Consider the following 27,978-nt stretch of genomic DNA (forward strand, 5'->3'; position numbering starts at 1 on the left):
AGGGCTACTCATAGTCACATGCGATTTTGCCTCAGCTGGATCTAGAGTTGCAACGTAATGAGTAACCACACGATGGCGCTAATGGCATTGCATTAAAATTATCCATCCATCCATTTTCTTGACCGCTTATTCCTCACAAGGGTCGCGGGGGTGCTGGCGCCTATGCATAACAATTATCCGATCAAATTCCCACTTGACGTATGAGCTGTGATACAAATCCACACTTTCATGCATGCAGTAATTTTGTCTAATGGGCAACTGAGAATTATATATATAAATATATATAGTTTTTTTCATCTTTCATATTCATGATGATGATGATGGTGGTGGTGGTGAAATTGATTAGGCTACAGTATCATTATTATTAGTGTTGTTGTTGTTGTTGTTGTTACTGGTAGTATCAATCAATCAATCAACTTTATTTATATAGCACCTTTCATACATTTAAAATGCAACTCAAAGTGCTGGACATCCATAATACAATAAAATAAAAGAAAGAAAAAGCCCCCCCATCCCCATGATCGTACCCACAGACACACCCAAAACCCAACAAACACATGAAAACCACAACATGGCGGGGCACAGAAGTACCCTGTAAGGAAAGGCACCCAGGAGGAGTTCATCCACAGTGAGATGGATGAAGACCAAGCATCCCTCTCACTGTGGAAGCTCCCCCATGAGAAAACACTGGAGCTTAAAATTTAATAACTACCAAATAAGAACATTTAAACACTAAAAGAAAACAGTTAAACAAAAAAATAAAAAATAAAAAAATAAAAACAAAGCTACAAGACAAGATAGATTAAAATAGTTAAATAAATAAAAGGGGATTAAAAAATAATAATAATAATAATAATAAAAATAATAATAATAATAATAATAATAATAATAATAATAATAATAATAATAATAATAATAGTAATAATAATAAATAAATAAATAAAATAAAATAAAAATCAATCAAATGCCAAACTAAAAAAGTAAGTCTTAAGCCTCCTCTTTTGCTCTTAGTAGAATAATAATAGATCTATGCTGTTATTAATAGGCTAGTAGGATGTACTGTAGCTTTCTTTGTCTTTGCTCAGACTGTAGACACAAGTTTTGTGTAAGCCCCTCCCAAGAGGAGGACAGCGAATGCAACCCTCTATCCATACACACGGTCACTCACTGATCCTCCTGTGTGAAATGGAGCCGAATTAGGGGCCCTTCTCTTTATGGGCACTTAAAGGCTGAATGCAGTAACCGGCAGTTTGCATCGTTTAAGAGTGTTCACGGCAGAAATGATGATGTGGAGATACACGAACGTGTTTGCGTGTCTGCTGGTCCTGTGCAAGGATGCGACTTCACAGAGCAAGGTAAGTGGAGATCAAATGCAAATCTCTGACAGTTAAGCAACTTTCGAACATCCCAAAATCTCGTTTCAACTGACACTCATTCTGCTTTTTTATTTGGTTGTTTTTATCTACATCAAGTATGTGTATTTTTTAATTCACATGGGGGGGGAGGAGACGTCAAACATATCCACGTGTTTCTGCAGACATCTCTCATGTGTGTAATGTATCACTTGTGGAGGAAATTCTCTGAAAGGGATCTTGGAACACATTTATCAATAGCACGAACGTACTGACCTGATGCCACTTGAGTGAATTAAGGCACTGACGGACGACAATTGCTGGGAAAGAAATAATATCTGGCTGACCTTGTTTAGACAGCTGCTGAGCTCCAGTAACCATTTAATCTCCCACTCCATCCAATCAAAGGACACACAATGGGAGACTTCGAGGCTATGCGAACTTCAGCACTGTATTCATTTTTTGTAGATGAAGGCAATCACGCATCTATAAATGTACTAATAGAAACAACTGGAATTACATTCAATAGTCCACACACGTGCAAGGTGAAACTGCCACATATTGCTCAAGCACCTGACGTCATTCCTAGATAGCCAACACACCCTATGCATTTAATATTTTTTTGTTACTCAAAATTTTTTAATAAAGTTATTGAAAGCCAAATTGAGGTGCGGAATTGGGAGATAGTGATTGCAGATAGTCAGGCAGCTCTAGATATGAAAAGCAAGTGCTTCATACTTTCTCTGGAAATGCAATAAAAAATCAAATAAAATTGGTGCTATCATTGTTTTTGAATAAGGAAAACTATTTCAAACCTGTTTGCGTAAACGTAGCTTAGGAAAAGACTTTTGATTTATATTTTAATTACACTTTGCTAATGTTGTCTAACGCTATCAAGTAGTTTGCAATGTAATGTAGATGAAACCACATTGTGCAGTATTTAATGCCAAAAAAGATGAGTATCATCAAATGGTGTGGCAGGAAAAAAAAAAAAAAAAAAAAAACAGTCCAAAGCTGCTGTAGAGATTGCTGCTCAGAGTAGATGTTTGAATTTTGCAGGACTTGGACAGCTGAGTCAAATATGTTGCAGTGTTACTTCAGATACAAAAAAAAAACAACAACAAAAACAACAACAACAACAACATAATTGCCTGACTTTAGTGCCCCACATCTGTATGTAGCCATACACTCTGTACACTCTGTACTCCATACCACGAGTGTTTACTGAATACAGCATACATATTAGCACAGAATCACTCAACTATGCCCAAGTATGGTGCAAGACTGTCTTGCAACTGTCTGCTCTGGATACAATCAAAGGGGGGAAGGAATGGAGGTCATTGAAGAGTAAAGCTGCCATATAGCAAGTCATAGGTTGTGGCATGTGGCAGGTTCAGCCCTAATTAGGGGAGTAATTTGACTTACCATAGAAGCTGTATTAAACTTCAGTACCACTTCAAGTGTGCCTGTTGGGCATCATCGTATTCCCTCCACATTTTAATGGGGAATTAAAACCCAAAACTTCAGCCAATGGCAAATAATTCAGATTTTTCCTTGTTTCATCAACATTGTGCACAATCTTTTGGGAAGAGAAATGAATGTTGCATATAGAACTGGACTTCGGTTCCATCCAGCACCTTTTGGAAACATAAGAATGCAGACTGAATATATCAGCTTAATTAAAATTGCTCTTATGAATGAATGGCAGAGAGAGAGAGAGAGAGAGAGAGAGAGAGAGAGAGAGAGAGAGAGAGAGAGAGAGAGAGTGAGAGAGAGAGAGAGAGAGAGAGAGAGAGAGAGAGAGAGAGAGAGAGAGAGAGAGAGAATTGGGCAATTTCATGCCAACAACTTATGGAGACAGAACAAATAAATGATCTTCTATTAAATAGCAGAAAGCATATAATTGAAATGTTGATCTACTTTTTGTGACAATTTTGTTTGGTGGTGTGCTGCGAGATTTTTATTTATTTATTTTTTTTTTAGCTTAAAATGGCTCAATAAAGGATAATAATCATTGCATTAAATAGATGCAAATAGAGAATCAAAAAATCAGCTACAGGAACTAAATCACACATTACGACTATTGTGTAAATGCAGTCTCAGACCATTTTGAAAAAATAAATGCATGTTAGATTAACTGCATATACTCTGTGGTGTGGTGTGAATGTGAGTCTTGTTTGTCTATATTTGATTGTGATTGTGATCGGTCTAGGGTTTAATCAACGTATCCAAATGAGGCCTATAGTGTATAGAAAATGGTGTGACAGAAGTATTCACACGTCATGCTGCTATATGATTTGCAATATGCTATATTGCCTCCAAAACACGTGTCTCGGAAGGGTCATATGTTCTGAAGCCACATTGGTGCCAGTGACAAAACGAGAAACAAAGCCCTTTCAGAAGAGACTGGGGCCATGGAGGGCACCATCAAGTGGCGTGGGAAACAGTGCAGGCACCTGCTCCATGTTTTGGTCATAAACAAACCAAAAGACAATCAGCGCAAGGTCAGGGGTGAGTGGCCACAAAAAAGGAGACAGTTGCTCAGTCTACTGTGTCCAGTGCTTTGGCACAGTGGCAGATACTTGGCGTCATTAAATGAACTTTAGAAGTCCTTTCTTTGTTGTGTTTGATCAGTGCCAAAATTTGAATTAATGAGCATTTTGGCATTCCATCGTTTGGCTAGGGTTGGTATACAGGGCTTGATTTAGTCTGATCAATGTGAAGTATTGTTTAAAAGTGGCAATAAGAAAAGCTTAATTTATCTTATTTATCTTTTATCAGAAGGCAATAGCCATTTTCACACTACGTTCCCAGTAAATCGGCAAATCTTGGTCATAACAAGAGGGCTGGGATTTATTCACCGAGGCTTAGGCAGAACTTGCCAAGATGCAAATTTACAAGGCAATTGCAATTTGTCCCAATAGGAAGTGAATCTGATGTGTTAATCTTGTCACACCGGTTGCAGCTGGCAGCTTTCTGCCTGTTCTGTCTGTTATGCTACCTTCAAATGTGGCAAATTTAAGAGTCAACTTCTACCCGATCAGTGAGCCATGGAAAAGCTTTGACAATGTCAGATGGCCTGCATAAAAGAGACACATTAGTCTTGGCACATACATTATGAATTCATTTTCCCCATGTATACTTCCTTCGTTTGGACAATTAATAGATTGACGTAAGTCTGCCTAAAACTAATAATTCCAAACACGTTTACTGACTCATTCATCAATTGCATGTTCCCATAAAAAGGTCCTTATAATTCTCTCTGCCATGACTGGGTCATGCCAGGGTTAAGTTTGGGTCAGGCAAGGGTTATGTTTGGGTCATGACCGTGAGGTCAAGTGTCTGTTTTGAACTGATGTAACCATCATCTGGTTTCAACTGGAAAAACGCTATGTGATGTCAGGAGCTATGTGATGTCAAGAATCTTTCATCTCTTTACTTGGTCAACAGCCAATCAGATAATTCCATGTCAGTCCTCTTACCCACATGTCTAGCCACAGACAATCCGATCAATTCACTGTTTAAGCCAAAACGAGAAGTGTGTGTTTGTCAGATTATTACCTCTGTTCCTCTGTGCATCTCCACAGCCCAAGGGGGCTTGGCGTCTCGTGATTCTCGATGCATTCTCGTTGTTTCTCGTCTAGTCAAGTTTGTTCTATGCCTCTCGATGTTGTGCGAGTAAAGAGTTAAAATCTTATTTGTGTCTGCGCTTTTGGGATCCAACCTCAGAACGTATCACTCTCCTCCCCATCTGTGTATTATCTTGCCTTTAGATGTTTTCTTCCTCTCAGCAGATGCATGCTGTATATCTTTGACAGAAACATAGGGGTAAGGAAAACATACCTTTGTTTCTTCTACATCCAATGTAAAATCCCATGAAATGTCTTCTAGGCAACATCTCTGTGGATTTTGGACCTGAGCCACTTGGCTCGGCTTGCAAATGTAGATGAGTATGTGCATGAGAAACATCGGGTCAACATGAGACCATCAAAATAGTCATGTGCTTACACTGTGAATGGATGATTGTTGAAAATCAGACCACTGTTGTCATTTTTCATATATGCTTGGGAAAGCCAAAACAAGCACACATGAAATTAAGACGTTCAAGTAATCAATTGCATTGATTGTCATGGAATTTAAAAAATCAGCTGAAACCAGTTTATATTGTGCATTGAGACGTATCTCGATTCATTGGGGTGCCATTGGACTCAAAGATGATTATTTTTTAGAGTGAAGTGCTTTGATTCTGTGGGATTCCACTTCAGTATAGTACGGCTGAGTTTGAGATGGCAATGAGGTTCTTGTTGTCATTTTACAAAACGAATGAAACTATCAGGAGGTTATTGTGATGTGTCATTTCCTTCAAAGGTATGTCTCTCCACTATTTGATTGTCGATATATTTTGAAGTGGAACAATTAGATTCGATTCGATTTGATGCACTCTCATCTTCTAAGTCAAAACCAATTTTCTGATTCAAATCTTTTTTTTTAATCTTTTTTTTTTTTATACCCCTAAGGAGTTTAGTTTTATTGGAGTTCCAATGGTAATATAGACATGGTGGAAAAAAAAATCATTACTGTATCAATAGTGTTTTAAAGTTGTACGTGTCAAGCAAAAGAGGTGTGACCGGTACGGTGCACTTCCTTAATTTCCCAATTGACCAATTAAAAACATAATAATTGCAAAGGTACCAAGCCTGTGGGTGAAAGGCAGGGTCCAATCAGGACTGGTCGCCAGAAAATGATGTTTTGGGAACATGAGAGGAAGATGGAGGACGAGATTGGAACTCAGAATATCTTCAATGTGTGCTAAATGCTAACTAGTAGTCCAACAAGCTGCTTAATTAAACAAAATGTTGGAATGCAAATGAAAGTGAAAACACTTAAATACTAGGGGTGTGAATTGCCTAGTACCTGACGATTCGATTCGTATCACGATTCACAGGTCACGATTCGATTCGATACCGATTAATCCCGATACAAATTTATAAGTCGATTGTTGCAATTTTTTTCATTCAAATTTAGAAAATACTAATCAGTAAGCTTGTAGAGTGTAAGATTTATATGAAAATGTATTATTTATTTATCTGAAATTTCAGTCTTATAGAGGTTGTAATCTGTTTCATGTTTGAACAGCATTAAAATAAAATATTAAGGCTTAATGTTCCGTTCATATAGCATTCTTCCATGCTCAAGGTGTGAATCCTAAAAAAACAAAAAAAAACAAAAAAAAACAATTCTGCCGATTATTGAATCGATTCGAGAATCGCGCGATGTAGTATCGCGATATATCGCCGAATCGATTTTTTTTTTTTAACACCCCTATTAAATACTGTGATTCACTTGTGATTAGCATCAACTTAATTCAACCATTTTAGGCATATTTTAATGTCTTACTTATGTGAAATATGTGTTTTATTAAGTTATTCAGGGGAAATACTATCATTCCATTGAGATCTGAGGTCACCATAACGTAAAAAAAGTCTTTCAAATGTCTTCACTTTTGTCTGTATTGTTCGACATGACAATGTACTGTGATGAGTAAATACTTGAGAGTATCTAGACACAGAATGAGACACAGCAGGAATGTAGATATGTACTCCCAAAAGCAGTTTGTGCTTTAGCTCATTAACATCCCAGTACCGATGTCTTAAGTTGTAACTCTGAAAGTTCCCAAGGCTTGCACACTGCATCCCTTATTACATCACATTTTTATGGCCGATCTTCACAGCGACACAATGCGGTGCTGTTCATTTAAAATCAGAAAACATATTTTGGCTGGAATGTTTCTGCGAGAAGTGCTGAGTGTCCATGAAAGCGGATTTTAAAGCTCTGTTCTTCAAAGTTGACCTGGTATGAGTAAGCACTGAGTAGAATGTGATTTTATGGTGACATTTGTTCGAAAAGTGGCCATAAGCAAGCACTTCTATTTGGACAAAGCTTGGAACATACAGCCAAGCGTTTGAGGTTTGTCGGAGGGCAACACCACTTCCTGCTTGCCTTTTAACGTACAATTATGCTGCTAATTACTTGCTGGCATGACACAGGCGGGACATGTTTGTTTATATGAACGTGGTTATACATACAAAGGGCCACACGATAAGAAATTGTAAGGCCAGCAAAAGCTTTTAAATGCACTGTCTACTGTGTAGCACATCATGTGTTTTCGCAACCCTGAGTACAATTGGAGGTTCGCGTCTGTCAGAAATTGTTAGCTCTAAATGATCTAATAGAGTTCTCTGTGGCTAGTCTGCTTTTTTTTCCCCTCCCTATGTGCAGTCAGACATGATCTCTGGGTTGAGACATGTTCTTCTGACCTTCTACTTGATCGCACCAGAGGTCTAGCCAAAGACTCAAACACTGCATAGTCTTCATTACTCATTCTCATAATTCATGCTGTAGCTCAACTTGGCACGAGACGCGCAACAGTCAGGAAGGTTTACAACCACACAATTCAGACAGAATCAAGGGGCAGAATATGCAAAAGTATTTCTGATTGTGATTTTGCTTTGGGATTTTTTCAAGATGAGACGAAAGGTGAAGTACTGAAGAACGAAGATCTACGAATTGAAGCAAGTTACGCGGGTGCTTTGGGCCAGTCATTGATTGGCGTAAAACAATATAGCTCAGCGGGGCGTATTGGCATTGCTTTTGTAAAGTTTTTATTTTTATTTTTGGTGTTTAACTGGCTATGTGGTAAATCCGAGAGAGCCGAGTAAGTTTTGTGCAGAACTTAACACTATATTTAAAATTAGCCGCTTTTTTTTTTCTGAATAAGGAGTCACACAAAGTATTCACAGGACAACTTTTGGATTAGGAATTTTCATTCCGACCGTACATTGTCTGAGGGAAAACAACGTGATGTAACAATGTGAATCAAATGTATTTGAGAGCTCTGAAAAAGACATAAAAGTCCGTTGGATATAGTCAGAAAGTTTCAATCAGTGTTTGAGGGGAGAAATAGTTTTTGTTAACAATCCGAGGTCTGAGACCCTGAGATGAAAGTTTCATATCCGCCCATGAGGGGCACACTTCGTCTGCTGTTCTATTAATCTCATAGATATGAACATTACAGGGCAAAATGATAGTCTAGGAAATTGGGCAATGCTAAGCCATCAAGAGCTTTGAGGAGCTGCAGCACTGCTCTTCTCTGCTAAACAAATGTAATCGGCTAATCCACTCTGTTTTCATGTGGTTGTAGCATTTGTCACCCTGCTGTGTTTTCACTTGACACGGGTCAGCTTGGGTCTGGTTCTGCATGCAGGAGTCTGCTCTGCTTCAGACATACCCCTCCTCCTCAGTATTGATGGAAGGCAAGTCACCCCCGCTACACCTCAGCCTGCATTCCTCCACTAATGAGCCCCCAACACCACCAATCACTGACCCCCCCCACCACCACCACTGTCTCCACTAAGCTTGCCATTCCATTGTAAATGTAGACGAAAACTAAAACAAGAACCGAAAAGGTGCATTTGCTGTATTTCTTATTGCTTTACAAAGAAAATAATCTTTCTGATTTTAAAAAAGTAAATAAGATTTCAATGCCTAATTCGTTAAGATTGTACGTACTCCAATTAACTTGACTGGAAACTGCAGTAGAAGCACCACGGCCATCTTGTATGGAGGACCAAAACTGCTAAAATTCAAAATAAATAAATGACTAAATAAACACACTTAAGGATTTTGGACATACATTATATTTGTGCAGGCTCTTCTCGCAAAAGCATTAATTAACATAAAATATGTACACAATAAAAAAGTAAATGACCACAAAATTGGGCAAATATTTGCACTGTATGCATAATGCAAATCCAAGACTTGCGTGAATCCAACACATCAAAATGAGGCAACCGTTGGGATTTGGTCATGCAAGTAGACAATTTTATGATGATCATTTTGTTTTTTTCAGCTGGACTGTAAATCAGCATGTCCGATGTTGCTGTGTGGTCTGACTTTGATGACAACTTGAGCAAATTATCTGTTGAGTTCACTTTGAGTTGTTGCTCGAGTTCTGTGAGTCTGTTCTATTACGCATGCAGGCGTGAGCTGTTTTGGCCAAGCTTCCATGGTTTGCTTCCTGTTTTTTTTTTTTTAAAGCAGCCATCAAAGCCCAGCGAACATACTGTACGGTGTTTGACAACTGAAGCTTATCGGGATATGAAGTCCCCGCAATGTTGCAGTCTCTTTGTTTGAAGCTTTCCTCTGAGTCACAACAGTGAATATTCAACAGAGAGGAAGCATGTATTTTTTTTTTTTTCTGTATAGATCAGTTTCCTTCCCTTGCTTGTTTTCCTTTGATAAAATATGGATACTTATTTGTGTAAGTTCAGCAGAGATACAATAGTTGAGTGGGACAACTCACTAGTGATAGACCGATATGGCTTTTTCAAGGTCGATACTGATACCGATTATTAGTAGTCAAGGAGAACGATAACCGATATTTCAAGCCGATATTTATTTGCTGTAGAGGAGAAAATATTAGTGTAAAAATTAAAAAGTACTTTTTCTTTTAATTTTAAACAATATTGACAGCTTTGTTTAAAAAATATATTTTAAAAAAATTCAGGGAGTTTCAACATTTTTATTTTTTTTTAACTTTTTGTAGGGAATTCCCAGTGTCAGCATCATTATTTATAAAGTGGAAATTGAAATAGATCCATGAATGAAAAGTTCCTGTATTTCACTGTGCAAAAAATGAATGCAAACGTAGCAAATTTGGGGTTTTCAACAGGATTCATAAAAAGTTTCAAAAGATTTTTGCAGAAGGTGAAAAATTATCATAATGTGTTCAAAATACCCGCTTTATTGGCCGTCAGATTGGTCAAAAGGCCGATACCGATATTTGTGAAACTGCCAAATATCGGCACCGATAATCGGCCCGGCAGATAATCGGTCTATCCCTACAACTCACTGCTAGGAGAGAGAATGACATATTTACATTTGAGTTCCAGTAGTGAGGTGCATGTTGTTCATTATAAAGCAAGAATATATCATCAGGTTGTTAGACTACAAACCGACTGTCATTTACTTTCACCAATGAAATATCCTGATGATGTATTTCCACTTTCAGATATTTGGAGAGACAGAGCCTGTCCGGATGGTATCAGAGGGCTCAGATTGCCGCTGCAAGTGCATCATGCGTCCTCTGAGCAGGGATGCCTGCATGCGGCTGCGCACTGGCAGCGTCCGCGTGGAGGACTTCTATACTGTGGAAACAGTCAGCTCGGGGTCCGACTGCAAATGTTCCTGCACCGCTCCGCCATCCTCCCTCAACCCCTGCGAGAATGAGTGGAAGATGGAGAAGCTAAAGAAACAGGCCCCTGAGTTATTAAAGGTCAGTCAATTAACTCATTTGCTCCCAATAACGTGTAAATACGTTTTTTTAATGTTCTAAGTGTCCCAAAGACGTATTTATACGTTTTTTTGTTTTTTGTTTTTTTATGCTAGAGTATACAGAAGGTTATGATGCAGCCTCTCAACTGCAAAGAACGGTTGCATAAATGGTAGTTATTACACAAACTGCCAGCAGGTGGCAGCAGAGCCAAGGAGATCAACCAGGGCCATGTAGAAAAAAAGCTCAATTACTTACAATTTTGAATAGATTTGTGAAAACTGATGAAACTTAGGTCTCTTCTAATGCTAATTGCTGCAAAACGTGAACAGATAAAAACATACTTTTTTTTTCCTGATGAAAGAAGAGACTTTAATCTTTCTTTTGATAGGTTCCATGCTTTTATAGCAAGAGAACACAATATTCTGTGGGCCTTGCAAAATCAGTCAAAATCCAGTAAAACAGCCGGGAGCGAACGGGACTGCTTCTGTGAAAATGGCTGGGAGTGGATGAGTTAAGTTGACGTCCCCAGTTTTTAAAATGACTCAAGAAAGCGGAGCTCAAATCCTAAACATAAGCTATGAGATGTCACAGCTCTGATGACGCAGATTTAAAAAATCACACTGTACTAGGGGTGTGAATTGCCTAGTACCTGACGATTCGATTCGTATCACGATTCACAGGTCACGATTCGATTCGATACCGATTAATCCCGATACGAATGGTCACGATTCGATACCGATTAATCCCGATACGAATTTATAAGTCGATTGTTGCGATTTTTTTCCATTCAAATTTAGAAAATACTATCAGTAAATTTGTACATGTACACTGTAAGATTTGTATGAATATATTTATCTAAAACTTGAGGCTTATAACCGTGAGCCACTGTACACAAACAGTTTGCAATCTGTTTCACATTTGAACAGCATTAAAATAAAAATATTAAGGCTTAATGTGCCGTTCATATAACATTCTTCCATGCTCAAGGTGTGAATCCTAAAAAAAAAAAAAAAAAAAAATAAATAAATAAATAAATAAATAAATAAATAATAAATTATCGATTCTGCCGATTATTGAATCGATTCGAGAATCGCGCGATGTAGTATCGCGATATATCGCCGAATCGATTTTTTTTTTTAACACCCCTACACTGTACTCATGGTTGTACTTTTCAAGAGATTTACAGTGGGGTGATAAGGGATTGTTTACTTATGCAAATACCATGCAAAGTACCAATTTTCTATGAAAATTCCAAGTATACACTATGCCTAATCAGTCCTCAGCATTGTGCAGTAAATCAATGACATGAGAAGATACCTCTATAGACTAGGACACAATTTTCATTTCCATTTTTATCAAGCAGACACACTTGCAGTGTTGCAGATTGCAGAAGGGCAAAAACTCCTTTGATTTTAATTTTCAGTATGAGTAGTACCAACCTTGAAAGCGGGGCCTCGTGATCCTGATTCTGACCTAAATTAACTCAAGATCAGCTCGATAATGCTAAATGGACTCTGAAATGAACTCCTCTGCTTTTTTTTTTTTTTTTTTTTTTTTTTACTGTAATGTCAATAGTTGTAATCAGAGCGAATGTGTTTTTAGTGCACTTAGGATAATGTCAGACTCATAAAACACATTTTATGAAAAATGAATAACCACTGCTTTTATGGGATTACCCGCCAGCTCCAATCTATGGTGGACCTCCTCGAGGGAACCCTTTACAGCATGGATCTGATGAAAGTCCACTCATACATCAATAAGGTGGTGTCTCAGATGAACACCCTGGAAGAGGTAGACAATCTTTGCATCGCGGTTTTCAAAAGCTGGATCACTGTGAAGCATTTTTATTGTAATTCATTTAACAATGCTATTCTAATGCCGATGTTACCTTTTGCAGACAATCAAGACCAACCTAACGCGAGAGAATGAATTTGTCCGTGACAGCATGATGAGCCTGACCAACCAGTTTAAGAGATATGAGAACTACTCCAACATTATGATGAGCATCAAGAAAGAGATCTCTGGTCTCAGTCTACAGCTGCTTCAGAAAGACTCTTCTGAGACCAAGGTGCAGGTTACAAAAAGAACACAAAAACTGGTTACACTTCAAAGGGGAAGTCAACCCAGAAACATCATTTACAATATGTTCTATGCGATGGAGGACCAGAACTGTCAAAATTAAAAATAAATAAATGAATTAATAAATGAATGAAAAAAGGGAAAATATAAATCCAACCATCCGTCCATTTTCTTGACCGCTTGTTCCTCACAAGGGTCGCGGGGGGTGCTGGAGCCTATCTCAGCTGGCCCTGGACTGGTTGCCAGCCAATCGCAGGGCACACAGAGACGAACAATCTCCCACACTGAAAATAAAAATGATCATAAAAAAATAATTCAAACATTAAACACAACAAATATAAATGGAAATTAAAACTATAGATAGATAGATAGATAGATAGATAGATAGATAGATAGATAGATAGATAGATAGATAGATAGATAGATAGATAGATGGATGGATGGATGGATGGATGGATGGATGGATGGATGGATGGATGGATGGATGGATGGATGGATGGACGGACGGACGGACGGACGGACGGACGGACGGACGGACGGACGGACGGACGGACGGACGGACGGACGGACAGACAGACAGACAGACAGACAGACAGACAGACAGACAGACAGACAGATAGATAGATAGATAGATAGATAGATAGATGTGTATATAAATGTAAAAAATTCCCTTTATAGACCAGTGGGGGCACATATAACATATTTTTGTAAAGAACATCCTTTGGTTGACTTCCCTTTTAAGTGTCTGTCACTTCACTTCATCAGCATTTTCAGACATAGAATTAAACTCTGAAGTAGCCTTAGAAGTCTCCTTATAGATCAGCAACCTCTCTCATTACTAAATAACCACGCAGCTCTCCAAATGGGTCTTTCAGTGACACTGTAGCTTGTCCAAGTTGGACCACAGCTGCATTAATGAGTTACAGTACACACTGTGCGTGTTAGTCAGTCAGTGGTGCTGCTACAGTCCTGTATACAGTATGTGTCCGCTGGCTAATGATTGCACGAACAGTTACTAAAAAGCTAGCTGAAGCTCTTCAATCAGAGCGCACTCAAACCGGGTCACTGTCCATGTTTGCTAGCATGAGCAACCTAACTGTTTCTCGACCATCCTGGTTGCTAGGAAGGGTATCGTGCTTGTGCCTGTAGTTCGAGTACACCTATTGGGATGTGTTGACCGAGGAGTCCATTTGAGTCAAGTCAACCTGTCTTCATGTTTAAGAACACAGTTTTCAAATTAACTACAAAGTACATAAGGAGGGCTGTGTCGTATAGTAAATCTGATGGACCAATGGGAAATACTGACCCAACCATACCGAATGACAAAGTTGCCAAGCAACACGAGTTACAAGAAAAACAAAGGACTATTTGACATTTGTAAAATTTTAGATTATGCTAAAAGTGGTCAATGCATAGAGTAAGCTGTAACCTTAAGTTTACTTGTCTGGCAAGTAAATATCCACAACAGCATTTAAACATAGTCTGAACCACTTGTCCAACACAAGGAGTGATTTATGCTTTCAAGTTGTTTACAACAATTTCTGACCCCGCCGACCAAATATTACAGGGGAAATCCCGGTTCATCAGCCTCACCAGACAAATGTTTCCCCATCTTCAGTTCTCATTTTTACCCCAATGAACTGCCCCTCATGGGTTTTATGTTTAAAAAAAAAAAAAAGAAAAGAAAGAAAGAAATCTCAATATCATAGCAGAGCTTCCGTTTTTTAAGTACTCAAACATGCTGTGGATTAACGAGAAGTTGAAGTGTGTAGCTGATGATATGTTGTAGAGTGCCTTGATTAGGTTTTCATAACCTTTGAACCTTTTTACATTTGACCATCTTACACCAGCAAACTTCAATCTTATTATTAAGATTTTATATGAGCACATGTAAAATACCACAAAATTTTGAAGTGGAACGGAAATGACATACTGTAGTTTTCAAAATTTTAGGTAAATAGAAGAATGTGGGCTGCATTTTTATTCATTTTTATTCTGGCGTCATTGTCTTGCTGGAAGATGAATCTCAAGTCTTTCACAGGTTAGATTGCTTAGATTGATTTTCAGATTTGTACTCGCTAAAAATGTTCATATTTTCTTCCACCTGACAATTATTTGCTACTTTGTGTCGGTCTATCAAGTTTGTGACTGCAAAGTCAGAAAATGTGAAAATGTTCAAGGAGTATAAGCACTTGGAGCTGTTACTCATTCAAATGAGTAATTTCATGTTTCCAGCATAACGATGATCCCAAGACGAAGAGCGTCCTAAAACCAGCCAACAAAAAGCCCCCGGCATCCAAGCCCCCACCCAAACCCAAAGAAAAAGTCATCAAGCCCAAGAAGGAGGTCAGTAAACCTGTGAAACCACTGAAGCCCGATCCGACAGCCAAAGCCAAGGTGGTTGGCCACCAGCCAGGTGTGGTCAGAGGCATTACGTACTACAAGGCTGCCAAGACTGACGAGGATGAGGTCAGAGGAGGTGAGAGTTTTCATCTTGGAAGTTTCACCTCTATGTTTGCCCAGCAACGTGCACGAACTTTTTACACCTAAAGCAAATATAGTGTACTTGTACATTTCTCACCAACCTTTGTGCGATCAACTCTACATGATCCACTGAGTGTGTTGAAAATGATCCAAATGGGTTTTTTCAGCAATTTCATTTGACCCCACTTGACACTTTGTTGGATAAGGATCAAACACATCTATCCTTCCCTCATTCCTCTCTTTAGTTTTTCCTCTGGTCTCTTAAGATCTCCTAAATTTGGAGTTTTCTGTGGTTGGCGGAAGACTCTGATTTTGTAACCATGTGGATGGCAGGAGGTGTTTAGTTGATGCTGGATTTCACTTTGATGGATTGGATGGTGCTGATGTCTGTGGATCTCACTTTGCTTCATCTATCCTTCCCTCCCTCTCTTTAGTTTTTCCTCTGGTCTCTTGAGATATTAATTTGTTGGAATTTAGAGGCTTCTGGGGTTGGCGTAAGACTCTGGTTTTGGAACCATTTCGATGGCAGGAGGTGTTCAGTTGGTGCTGGATTTCACTTTCATTTATCTTTCTTTTCTTTGACCTTTCCTCTGGTCTCCTGACCTTCTGAACTTCACGACTCTGGCGAGACTCGGAAGTATCCGGTTAAGGTGAGGGGTAATGGGATTTTTATTAGGTTTTAGGTGAATTAATGAGTACAAATTTACACGAATTCACACGCACGCACACACATGTACGCACGCACGCACACATATGCACAAAAAAAAGAGAGAGAGCAATGATGATAAGATGTTGAATCAGTATGACTGCCGAATGAACAATTCTGAGCTCTCTCTAGATAAAAAGAAAAAAAGGATAAGTATCAAACAGAGGCTATGCAATTAAGATCTTTATTTGCTCCCTCCTTTCTCTCTTTAGTTTTTCCTCTGGTCTCTTGAGATCTCGCTAAATTTGCTGGAATTTAGAGGCTTCCGGGGTTGGCGTAAGACTTTGATTTTGTAATCATAGGGAATGCAGGAAGTGTTTGGTCGGTGCTGGATTTCACTTTGATTTATCTTTCTTTTCTCTTTATTTTTTTCTGACCTTTTCTCTGGTCTCCTGACCATTTAAACCTCACGATTCTGGCAAGATTCTGAAGTACCTGGTTAAGGCGAAGGGTAATGGGATATTTATAAGGCTTTAGGTGAATTAATGAGTATAAATTTATACGTATTTGCACGCACACGCATGCACGCGCACGCACGCACGCAAACGCACACACGCAAACGCACGCACACACACAAAAAACAAAAAAACAAAAAAAAAGAGCAATGATGATAAGACGTTGAATCGGTAAGACTACCGAATGAACAATTCTGAGCTCTTTAAAAAAAAATAATAATAATAATAATAATTTTCAAGGAAGGTTGTTCAAATTATAAACTTAACGGCAACTCAATAAAGCTACCCCAGTTTTGCACACAACTAACGAGACTGCAGGTTTGGATTGCCGCTGTGCATTCAGAGAGCAGGAAATCCAAATCTTTTATTGACAAAATAGATGGAGCAAATGGAATGCTGTGTCAATGGAGCGCTGCCACGGCCATGACATGCCTCGGCTTCGCTCCTCACAACAATGCGTGGGGACCCTCACCATTGCAGAGAAAACATTTCCTGACTCCTTCCAATCCTCTTTTAAGTCTAGTCGAGTGAATAGGTATGCTGCGTTTGCACAGGGCACACGCACATGCCGCTGTCAGACCGGCGTTTCTGCCATGTATGTGAGGCTCAAAGTACTCAGCCATCCCTGTCAAATCAGCGAAAACTCCGGCGGCACATCCGTAATCTCTGACAAATAGCAGGACGCTCTTTTCAAAGAATACCTGTATTTTTATCTTTGGCAGGTAAAGAGGCTTGATGCCGCAGAGGCTATTTCAAACACTTACTCACATTTTCGCTGAGAGCAGCTAAGTGTTTCCTAAGTTGTCTGTTGATGACCGCAGTTCCACCACAGCAGCTGGCCTTCAACATTTGCTCACGGGCGTTGTTGGAGGAAGTTTTTAGATCCTGTATAAATCATTATCACCGTAAAAATAACACTTCCATTCATCAAAATTGAATGGAATATTTAAAAGATACTGCGATTGGCTGGCAACCAGTTCAGGGTGTCCCCCGCCTACTGCCAGACCCTGCTGAGATAGGCTCCAGCACCCCCCGCGACCCTTGTGAGGAATAAGCGGACAAGAAAATGGATGGATGGATGGATTTAAAAGATAACTGTAAATATAACCTAAATGTTATTAATTATGCTTCAGACTATATGCAAAATATATACATATGTATAAATAAGACAATATTTGCATAAGTAAGACATGGATTAAATCAGTGTTATATAACTGTATACAACATTCCGGCAATAAATACGGCCTTCATGTGGATCGTAATGTTCACTTTGTATTTGAATGGCTTTGAGGTGTTTATTTATTTTAGTGGCAATGGAGGCTGTAATTTGCGGTGCTATATATATCATCGCCACAAATTACAGACGCCCACGGATGGGATCAACGTCGGTCAAAATCCAGCTGGGGACAGTTATTCCGGGGCCGGTTCCCAATCTCTCCCTCCCTCTTGACATGAATGGGATAGAGAAACAAATTCATATTGCACACTGTACGCATTTACTGTAGATTGAGTATTCCCATCAGGAACGCAACACTTGATATATAAATCAGTGGATGTTGCCAACCGTAGTCCATGGAACGCTCAAGACGTTTGTGTGAATGCTCAGACAACACGAAAAATTAGAGGGAACATTGCCCGCAGCTACAGGAAGTGCCTGTTTGACATTGCTGCCGAAGGGACTCAACCTGTGATTAATTATTGGGGTGGTTCATGACAGACATGAAAATAATTTTTTTTTTAAATGCTGTGTTGTTTTTCTGGGCACATTAGAGTGGTAATATGTAGTGTTGTTCCGATACCGTTTTTGGGCTCCCGATACCGATACCGATACCGATACCCAGCTTTGCAGTATCGGCCGATACCGATACCATACCGATACTTACGTTTTTTTTTTTCCTCAACATGAAAAAGCTGTCCTGCTATTGGTTCAGAGCATTCAAGGGCCAATAGGATATCTTAGATCGGCATGCAGTGAGCACGTCACATACCAGTGAATGTCGTGCACCAGCAAGACACAAGATGCTGCATCCAAAATCCTATATTAGTGTTGGAAGTAATGGTATCGGCATGTTACTTGTGAGTAGTCACCGATACCCCTGTTTTTATGCAGTATCGGCACCTCTGCCGATACCAGTATCGGTATCGGAACAACACTAGTAATATCCTTGATTTTGATATAGATCGTGTTACATTTTTTGACAAATGCATTCATTCATTCAAAACAAAAAGATCTTTCAGAAGATTCTCCTACTTTCGTAGCTACTGTAATTTACGGTCGTTCATATGTTGTTATGTCACCAAGGCTGACTAACCAGTGTTTGTGCTTCCTTGTCAGATAACCCAGCCAAAACATACACACGCCATCATGTCACCGAAACCCAGTCTGAGGACGGCGGAGCTGAAATGGTTCTTGAAACCATGGACTCTACAGATGAACAGGCGACCGCACCCACTGCATTGCCCACGGGCATCACGCCTGCCACCACTGGGACTGCTGCCACGGCGCCAACCGCTACCATCGCGCCAACCACTACGATCGTCACCAGCCAAAGCACAGCGGCTGCCGAGAGGCCGGCCCCGACTATTGTGCTACTGCTCGATAACAGCAACAACAACAGTCGACCCACTCTTCACAGAGCAGGTTACATTTTCAATTCAAAAATGAATGCTCAATGGAATATATTTAAAGCCTCTCAGGTTGCTTAATATGTACCAAAATATTCGAAACAGGTCTCAGTTTGCCACTGATCACGTGACATATAGGGCTGGGTATTGCCGCCAACCTCACGATACGATACGTATCACGATACAGGGGTCACGATACGATACGTATCGCGATACATACGTATCCCAATACATGATCTTAAAGGCGATACGTATCCCAATATTTTACATTAATTTACTTGCATTTTATAATAACAGTCATATGTATACCTAAAGAATATGTTTATTATGCTGGATGACAACAATCTTTTTGTTAAGTAACTCTTCTGGTTTACCACCAAGCAGCATGCCTGGTCTAAATGTGTACGCACTCCGGAGCAAGGAGCAGTTTTCACAGACACACCGGGAAAATTTACTAATAGGCATGAGCAAAAATATCAAAGTATTAAAATTACAGCTCTAAAATGTGCTTATTTAAAATATTTGGGGAAATAAAAACAGCATTTTTTTTCATGTAGCACATTTAATTTGTTTTTTTTTAACAAAATATAGGAAAATTGGTATATTAAGACAAGTATAGTCGAATCGACACGTATAAGTAAATAAATGTTGATATTTTTCCTCTGCTTTAATTTTTCTTAGCCAAGACAGTGTCCAATCACCGGTGAGCTATTTTTGCATTAATTTAAGGCAATTAACTACAAAGACGATCCTGGTTTTTATTTTTTCAGGTACAATGCGAGCTGCAAAGGCAAACATTAACTGCCTATTTAAAGCTAAAGAGCAATATCGATTCTGACGCCTGCGTATCAATACGTGTATTGTAATGAGGCCTGCAACGATATATTGCCGTATCGATTTTTTGGGAACATCCCTAGTGACATCGGTAGGTAGAACAGTGCTAAATATCATCGACAAATGATTATTCGGGGGAAAGAATATTTCTGAGAACCGTGTCTTTTTAATGGGAAGAAAAACACAATCGAAGTCGAAGTTTTGGTTGTTTGTCCATATATGGAACATAGTTGATTGTGATTGTTCACCATTTTGATTGACAGGGAAAATCCTTCACTGTGAAGGGACTCTCGCATCAATTGAGCAGCCAGAGAAACAACACAGCTACGGCCGCAATGAAGGAGCTTGGATGAAGGATCCACTGGCCAAAGATTCAAAGATCTATGTCACCAATTATTACTATGGCAACAACCTGGTGGAGTTTCGCAACTTGGAGAACTTCAAACAAGGTGTGCAATTTTATCCACCATCTCTGTCTAAACAAAATTACGGGGTCAGAAACTATCATTTCCTATATATAGGGATACAATAACACTAATCTTCAGTCTATGTTATGGCCCATTAAATTAAAAGGTGGCCTCTGGTCTATTGGTGCCATAGGTGGAGTGCCTTTTTAGAGCCCACCTCAAAGTCACCAGAAATGTGCTTCCTCATTTGAAGGAGTTTCGGTGGAATTAAGGAGTGTTCTCCCCACGATGTCCTGAGTTGAGGTAAGCAGTGACCCATCTCCACTCCACACAGTGTTGATGGTGCACTGCTACACTCAAGTCCTCCCATGCCCAGGTTTTTGTCGTCATGTAATGACGCCATATTCCATTTGGCTTTCCTTACCCATAAAACTGCTGCCATAGTCCCACTTGCCAAAAAGGCCCAATTGAAATCATTTTTAGCTTGACAGCATCCCTCGGTTCATTTTTGCCGTGACTGGCATCAGCCACTTTCCACAAGCAGCTGTAGAGCATGGTCCACTTGGATTCAATGTCCCATGCCTCTTGTGGCACGTGGTAGGAGTTGAAAGTCTTTCTGACAGGGGACTGTCAGACATTCCAGGCAGACCCTCAAAATACTTTTGGGTCTACTGGGCCTGGGTATTCCAAAAGATAGGCAAGAGAAAGTCGCAATGGTAATAGACTATTTTAACACAGTCATTTATGTTATTATTAACTCATTTGCTCCCAATAACGTTTTTTTTTTATGTTCCAAGTGTCCCAAAGACGTATTTATACGTTTTTTTTTGTTTTTTTGTTTTTTTATGCTCGAGCATACAGAAGGCTTTTATGCAGCCTCTCAACGGCAAAGAACGGTTGCAGAAATGGTAGTTATTACACAAACGGCCAGCAGGTGGCAGCAGCGCAAAGGAGATCAACCAGGGCCATGTAGAAAAAAAACTCAATTACTTACAATTTTGAATAGATTTGTGAAAACTGATGAAACTTAGCTCTCTTCTAATGCTAATTGCTGCAAACCGGAAACAGATAGAAGCATACTTTTTTTTTTTTTTTCTTTCTTTTGATAGGTCCCATGCTTTTATAGCGATAGAACACAATATTCTGTGGGCCTTGCAAAATCAGTCAAAATCCAGTAAAACAGGCGGGAGCGAACGGGATTGCTTCTGTGAAAATGGCTGGGAGTGAAAGAGTTAACAGGCTCCGGCCAATCTCACGCAACAATTCTGTAGAATAAATTTGACTCTATTTAGAGTGGGACCAAACAGACTCAGTTTTAGAGTAGGCTAATATTTACACTTGAAAGAGAGTAAAATAAAGAATTAAAAAAAAAATGTGTGAAAGTCATTCAAGGATTGAGGAATGAACTCCTGATAATTGTTTGCAAAATTGAATGCAAATATACTTTGGAGTCCTACTATATGTCTCACATGTACAAATACATTGAAACATTGTGTAAAGCACCATGAAGCTGAATTTTATTGACATCTCTGCTTCAAAGAAAACCAGTAATTCATTTGGAGTTTGTCAAAACAAACAGACACAGTAAAGAAATCCTACACTGGTGACCGCCATGTTGCCATCTTCTGTGATCACGAGGTCGCGCGCATTATGATGTCACAAATATGCGACACTGCCATACAAGAGCGGAGGGGTTGAGGAGTCGGCCACAACTTGAGCCACAACCACAACAGATGGACCAGCGTGGCAAGTTTATTATTATCAGCAGATTTCTTGATTAATTTGGTTTATCTGAATGATGTCAAATTGGTTGATAATTGATAACTATTGGTGGATTTCTTTATTAGGCTATCTGGTTTATCTGTTTGACGTCAAATTCGTCAATAATTGCAAATAATTATCGTGCATCCCTACTAAAAACACACAATATATTGTACATGCCAATTGTCGAGACCGCAATTCACAAGCGAATGTGGTTGTTTTGAAGTACGACAGGCACATTTGCTGCCCCGTTAAAACCATAACAATAGAGCTTGATTGGATGCGGGTTTCACGGAATTAAGCTCACTCTGTGCAGGCGCTCCGTGAAACGGCTTGAATCTGAGGAATTTAGGTCTTGCTTGTTTCATTCCTCCAGAGGGTGGGAAAAATCAACTCCTTCTCCATGTACATCAACCCGAGGAATTGGATTACAGAAAGTTAAGATGATCTGCCTTCATAGGATTTGGCTTGTTGATGTAGATGTGTTTGGACAATGGGCTTTCGAAACTCGCGTCCATTTCGAGCGTCCTGCAGTGAGGTGAGCTCACAGCTGTGTGCGGATGACTAGCTTATCTTGGTGAGTGGCGGTGATGCCTGCTGTTCTCTGACATGTGCGCTGGCCTCGCCTTTGAACAAGGCCCGGTAGGAAGGGATTAGCAGTACGGGTTGGCTCTGGTGATGTGGGTGGTTGGCGTGTTCAACCAACACTGTTTTTGTCCGTCTTGGGCTTTCCATATTATCAAATGTATATCAGACTTCCGGAGGTTGAAAGGTTAGGAGGACTGATAGGATGTGATTTAAAAAATGACACCAGGGGGTAGAGAACATGTTAGTTCAGTCGTGAATTCCTAAACCAACGTTGGCCGTGTCACATAATACCAGTTTCTATACACAGTCTGGTATTGTACAAACATTGTCATTGGCACCTTGAAGATAACATCATCATACACACAACAGTGGAGCATATTAATTACTGTAACACAGTAGAGGGGGCTGAACTTCCTGAACAAGTGACTTTACATTGATCTCTGAAAATGCGATGCAGTGTGAGCACAAAACATACAGCACGGAGTTCCCACAATTGTCTCAATTTGTGTGCATGCCCTGAATGTGTCGAGAGTATTAGATATCACATGCTCTGATATTTTGACTGATTAATTTCCAAGTTTATTAAGCCACAGAATTTGGATCTGGGCCTAATAACTCACGGACCTTTTCAAAAGATTAGTCTTCATTACCACTGCTTGCCCCGAAAGGGTTTTTACAGGAACAGTTTTAATCAAACCTGTTCATTTTCTCCTTCGGCTTGTTTAATGTGGTATAAAGGTAATATTAATCAGAATTAAATTACTGGATAACATTTTTCAAATGAATAATGAACAAATCCGGTGTTACTCTGAAGGCTCTATATTCCTAGACAGTGTAGCTTTGGTGCGTTCGAGCATAAAATCGGCCACATTTTGATTTTCGTGACAGTGCGAGCCTTGTATTGTTTGATAATTTGGCAGATGCCTCTATGCAATGTTGTTGATGTTGTTTTTGATTAGGCTTCTGAATGATTAGATAGGTGACTTGAGCTGGGCCGTTGCGTCACTGTGACCTGTCCTAACTTGGCACCTTCCTATTTATCTGCACTCTGGCACACTTATCCAGTTGAAAACAACAGGTCACACATTTTCACATGGGCTCGGCTGAGTCGTCCCCCATGTGGGTGGGCGGCCAAGACAGTATTAAGGCCTCGTCATACTTCTGCGTCAGGCTCCGCTCGCAATACATGTCGCAATACACATTGGTGTCTGCTGTCGTTTCACTCCAAGTCGGGGTGTTGCTACGGCTGGGACGCCACAGAGGGCAGATTCCTCTGTATTTTATGAACAATTCAGGAAGTTCAATTCAGGAACGGAATTGTTTAATGCCAATTTGCTCCGGTATCGGCCGTAAACTCACCAAAACACAACAGCCACGTGCTTAGTGAACAGTTTTTTGTTTTGTTTTGTTTTTCCCCCTTCTCGTCACACGCACATATCCACACGTACAGCCATGGTCTCCGGGGCAGGAAGTAGATTGTCAAACATCTGGGCGGAGGGCGGGGAGAGAGAGAGAGAGAGAGAAAAAAAAAAGCTGAGTACGCCATCGAACGGACCAATCATGAGCGAGCTACGTCCCGTCATCTACGGCGTTCAAGAATTAGAAGTTTCATCACAGAAAGCCAATTTTACTTCATGTTGCATTTTGCAGTACTATTTCATACCACACCTTCTTTCTATTCATGTTCTTCTACAGTGTAGAAGATTGATTGGTGTAGAATCTACACCAATCAATGACCAATATGAAGACTGTAAGAGACTTACATGGCTTTTTTTTTTTTTTTGTGCAATTTTGAATGAAAAGGAACCACACATGGATGGAAGTGTAGCCATGAACTGATTTGGGCCAGAATATTTAAAAAGTATACTTATGGAAGCACCCTGAATGTGGTTTGTTTGATGCACCAATCATTTACAGCGTATTAGTTGCATTTAAAATGTTGTTTTCATAACACATTTTAAGATCTAATTGAAAGTAATGCAATCTGTTGCCCGCTGTAGGTCGCTGGAGCAACCTTTTCAAGCTTCCTTACAATTGGATTGGCACAGGACACGTGGTTTATAACGGAGCCTTCTACTACAATAGAGCCTTCACCAAGAACATCATCAAGTACGACCTGAAGATGCGATATGTCGCCGCCTGGACACTGTTGCCCGACGTGATTTACGAGGACACCACCCCATGGAAGTGGAGAGGTCACTCTGATATTGACTTTGCGGTGGACGAAAGCGGACTGTGGGTGATCTATCCCTCAATGGACTATGACTACAGCCAACAGGAAGTCATCGTCATTAGTAAACTGGATCCTGGCGACCTGTCCTTGAAAAAGGAAACAACCTGGAGGACAGGTCTCAAGAGGAACTCTTACGGAAATTGTTTCATCATCTGTGGCGTCTTGTATGCCGTCAACGTGTACAACCAGAAGGAAGGCGAGGTGCGCTACGCTTATGACACCCATACCAACACGGAGGCCGCCCCACGTCTGGCCTTTACCAATGAGTACTCGTTCACCACGCAAATCGATTATAACCCCAAGGAGAAGGTTTTGTATGCCTGGGACAACGGCCATCAGGTCACATATCGGGTCAACTTTGTCGACCAGTGATAACAGCCACAAAATACAGCAAGCTCGCAGCATGACTGCTGATATGGACCAAAAGTGCTCAGTAAAGCTTCTTTCTCCGACGAAGCCCAAGGACGTACCTAACTTCCAGTATCGATGCATGTTATTCAAACAACAGACCTCACTCTTGATTGGACGGAGACTATGTACATAATCTTACAGGTTGAGTTTGAAGGTCAACAGGCAGAGCTCATGTAGATATATTATATTGTGTTCATTCGTGAAACGTCAGCAGGCTGGCTAACTATTTGGGTAGTGAAAATAACAAATAGACACATTGGCAACCTTTTTTTAGAGCCTTTCGGTAGAAGAAAGAAAAACAATAGCCACTGACAAAATTTGACAAAAATTGACAAAAGCAATAATAAATAAATCAAACATTTACTGACTAGTTTTAATTCACTGTACCCAGTGCAGTTAGAAACTAGGGATGTAACGATATCCAAACATCACGATATGATATTGTCACGATACGATAATTATCACGATATTGTAGGGGGTGTTGCCGATATTTAAAAAAGATCACAATATTGTAAAAAAAAAAAAAAAAAAAAAAAAAGACCTCATACTAAAAAAAAAAAAAAAAAAAAAAAAAAAAAAAAAAAAAAGCACAATATTGTGCTTTTGTACTTAACAACAATTCATATAAACCACCTACAATCTCTAATAACAATATTCAGGCACTTACTTGCTAATGTAAGCACACATTGATCGCTTCACAAGCAAATTAGGTTCCTCTTTATCTGACAATTAGCATAGATTTTAAACATAGAAGGCCAAAACATCCCTAATGAAAATTAAATTTAACTAATAAACTAGCCACTAGAGGGTGCTAGAACTGCTAGTGAATGATTTTTTTTAACAGATGTGTTCCTTTTAAATATCGTGAACATGCCGACGTCGATATTGTGGCTTTTTTAATATCACGATATCACAATATTGCCTTTATCGTTACATCCCTATTAGAAATGATGCCACATTTTTGTCCATGTTTCACAGTGGGTGAAAATGTAAAAATAGAGATGACTTTCCATAGTTCCAGTTTAGTTTCAGCTTTCCGCACGACCTTCTCCCTGAAACTTTGTGGCTTGTCACATTCAGTTTGACAAGTTCCTGGCTCATCAGTTTCAGGTTAATTCAGTGGAATTTTGTTTTTTTTTCTTTCTTCATCAGGAGGCTATCAAAAAGCTTTCCCATGTGTCTCTAGAATTAGTGACATGAGCCACTTAAAGGGAATTCCAGGCTTGCATTTGACATTTTCATACTTTCACATTGCCTTATAACCTTTGCAGAGGGGGATGGACAATAAAAAGCTAAGAAAGCAGGACTAACCAGTGCTGATTAAGTTAAAGATTTATCAACAACTTTTGCTCTATAAATCAGCTCTGGTCCGTATTGTCACAGTTGAGTGACAATACGGTATATACTTTATTTTACCAAAATACTAACAGGACACATCAGATACTTTCCAAAAAAATAAAAAATAAAATAAAAAAATAAAAAAATCACAAATACCGGCGAAAACAGCTGAAACCTTTGTAATATGCAGGCCAAACCAGAAGTTGATGATGTCATCTGTGACACAAACACTGGTCATTGCAAGGTGTACTCCTTGTTGGCGTGTGTCAGAGTTTAAAATTTGCTATTCCTAAGTAATGTGACCAAAAAAACAACAAAACACAAGCATATACAAACAGAAAGGACATGTCTGTCATTGTACCACTTTTAGACACTTTCAAATTCTGGAATGCTTTCAGACTGCAAAATGCCGCATCATCTTGTCAATTACTTTTTGGCTGTTTTCAATTCAAATCCGCCATTTAGAATTAGAAATAGTTTTTAAACTGCCCTGTTCCCAGTGCTGTTCAGGTCCATTTAGGGATGAGGTGTAGCCAGAATCTATTTGGAGAAACTCAATTTCTGCTGTTTGTCTGGCCAACTAGCCTCTAGTCGCACTGCTCTGAAATTGCAGCTGCGTTTTTAAGCTTCCTTTGAATGGACTGCCAACATTTCACACAAGCAAAAGCCGCTTGTTTCTTGTCCCTGCCACTTAACTCAACCAATAAGATTATTTCTGACTTCAGATTAGAGAGAAATGTTTGCCAAACCTAACAAGTGACTTTTATCTTTAAGTCCATCCGATCACTAAGCACTTTGTTCATAATCCTGTTGCATTTATTCACAATTCCGCCCGGCGACGCTTTCTGTCTTTTTAACGTTTGATGTGCTTTGAGGCATGTGTTATATTAACATAAACATAAATGACCACGTACACAAGTTTCTAAGAGTAGGAATTTGTTTTTGTGCTTTCTAGTACCTGAATTCATGATTACTGTTAACTGTTTTTCTCATTCCACGGAATATTTAGTCTAGACGTTTTTACAGCTTTGTTGGCAGCGTTATATTATTGCATTATATCGACACCTTTGTTGGTAAATTTGAAATGCCATCAACAAGGAATGTTGATTTTTTATTTTTTTTTGTATTATGAAGCACCATTAAGCCTGAAGTGACCAGTGCACAGGATGGACAATATTGATTTCTAACAGGATACCCGGTGCCCATGTTCTACCTTGAAGACAATGTACCATGCAGGACCTGCAGGATCAGGGGAAAAAAAAAAAAAAAAAAAAAGCTTTTCAGTTTTTCACTGTCCATCTTTGTCTTCATCTGCTGTACAAATTTACATATTAACTCATTTGCTCCCAAAGACGTATTTATACGTTTTTT

General features: G+C 39.5%; 1 protein-coding gene across 2 annotated transcripts; it reads left to right on the forward strand.

Moving 5' to 3' along the window:
- The first annotated feature begins 1,179 nt into the window (after positions 1 to 1,179).
- olfml2a (olfactomedin-like 2A) lies at positions 1,180 to 25,783 on the forward strand. Of its 2 annotated transcripts, none has more exons than XM_077522141.1 (8): positions 1,180 to 1,355; positions 10,423 to 10,686; positions 12,370 to 12,477; positions 12,584 to 12,754; positions 15,001 to 15,244; positions 18,746 to 19,051; positions 20,133 to 20,318; positions 24,626 to 25,783. In XM_077522141.1, exons 1-8 carry the CDS (start codon positions 1,281 to 1,283, stop codon positions 25,228 to 25,230), a joined length of 1,959 nt encoding a protein of 652 aa, XP_077378267.1. In that variant the 5' UTR covers positions 1,180 to 1,280; the 3' UTR covers positions 25,231 to 25,783. The 2 variants fall into 2 exon arrangements, with proteins under 2 accessions (XP_077378267.1, XP_077378268.1); XM_077522142.1 differs by lacking the exon at positions 1,180 to 1,355 and adding an exon at positions 4,746 to 5,180.
- The last annotated feature ends 2,195 nt before the right edge of the window (positions 25,784 to 27,978 follow it).

This window comes from Festucalex cinctus, chromosome 5 (genome assembly GCF_051991245.1).
Source record: "Festucalex cinctus isolate MCC-2025b chromosome 5, RoL_Fcin_1.0, whole genome shotgun sequence".
NCBI lineage: Eukaryota > Metazoa > Chordata > Actinopteri > Syngnathiformes > Syngnathidae > Festucalex > Festucalex cinctus.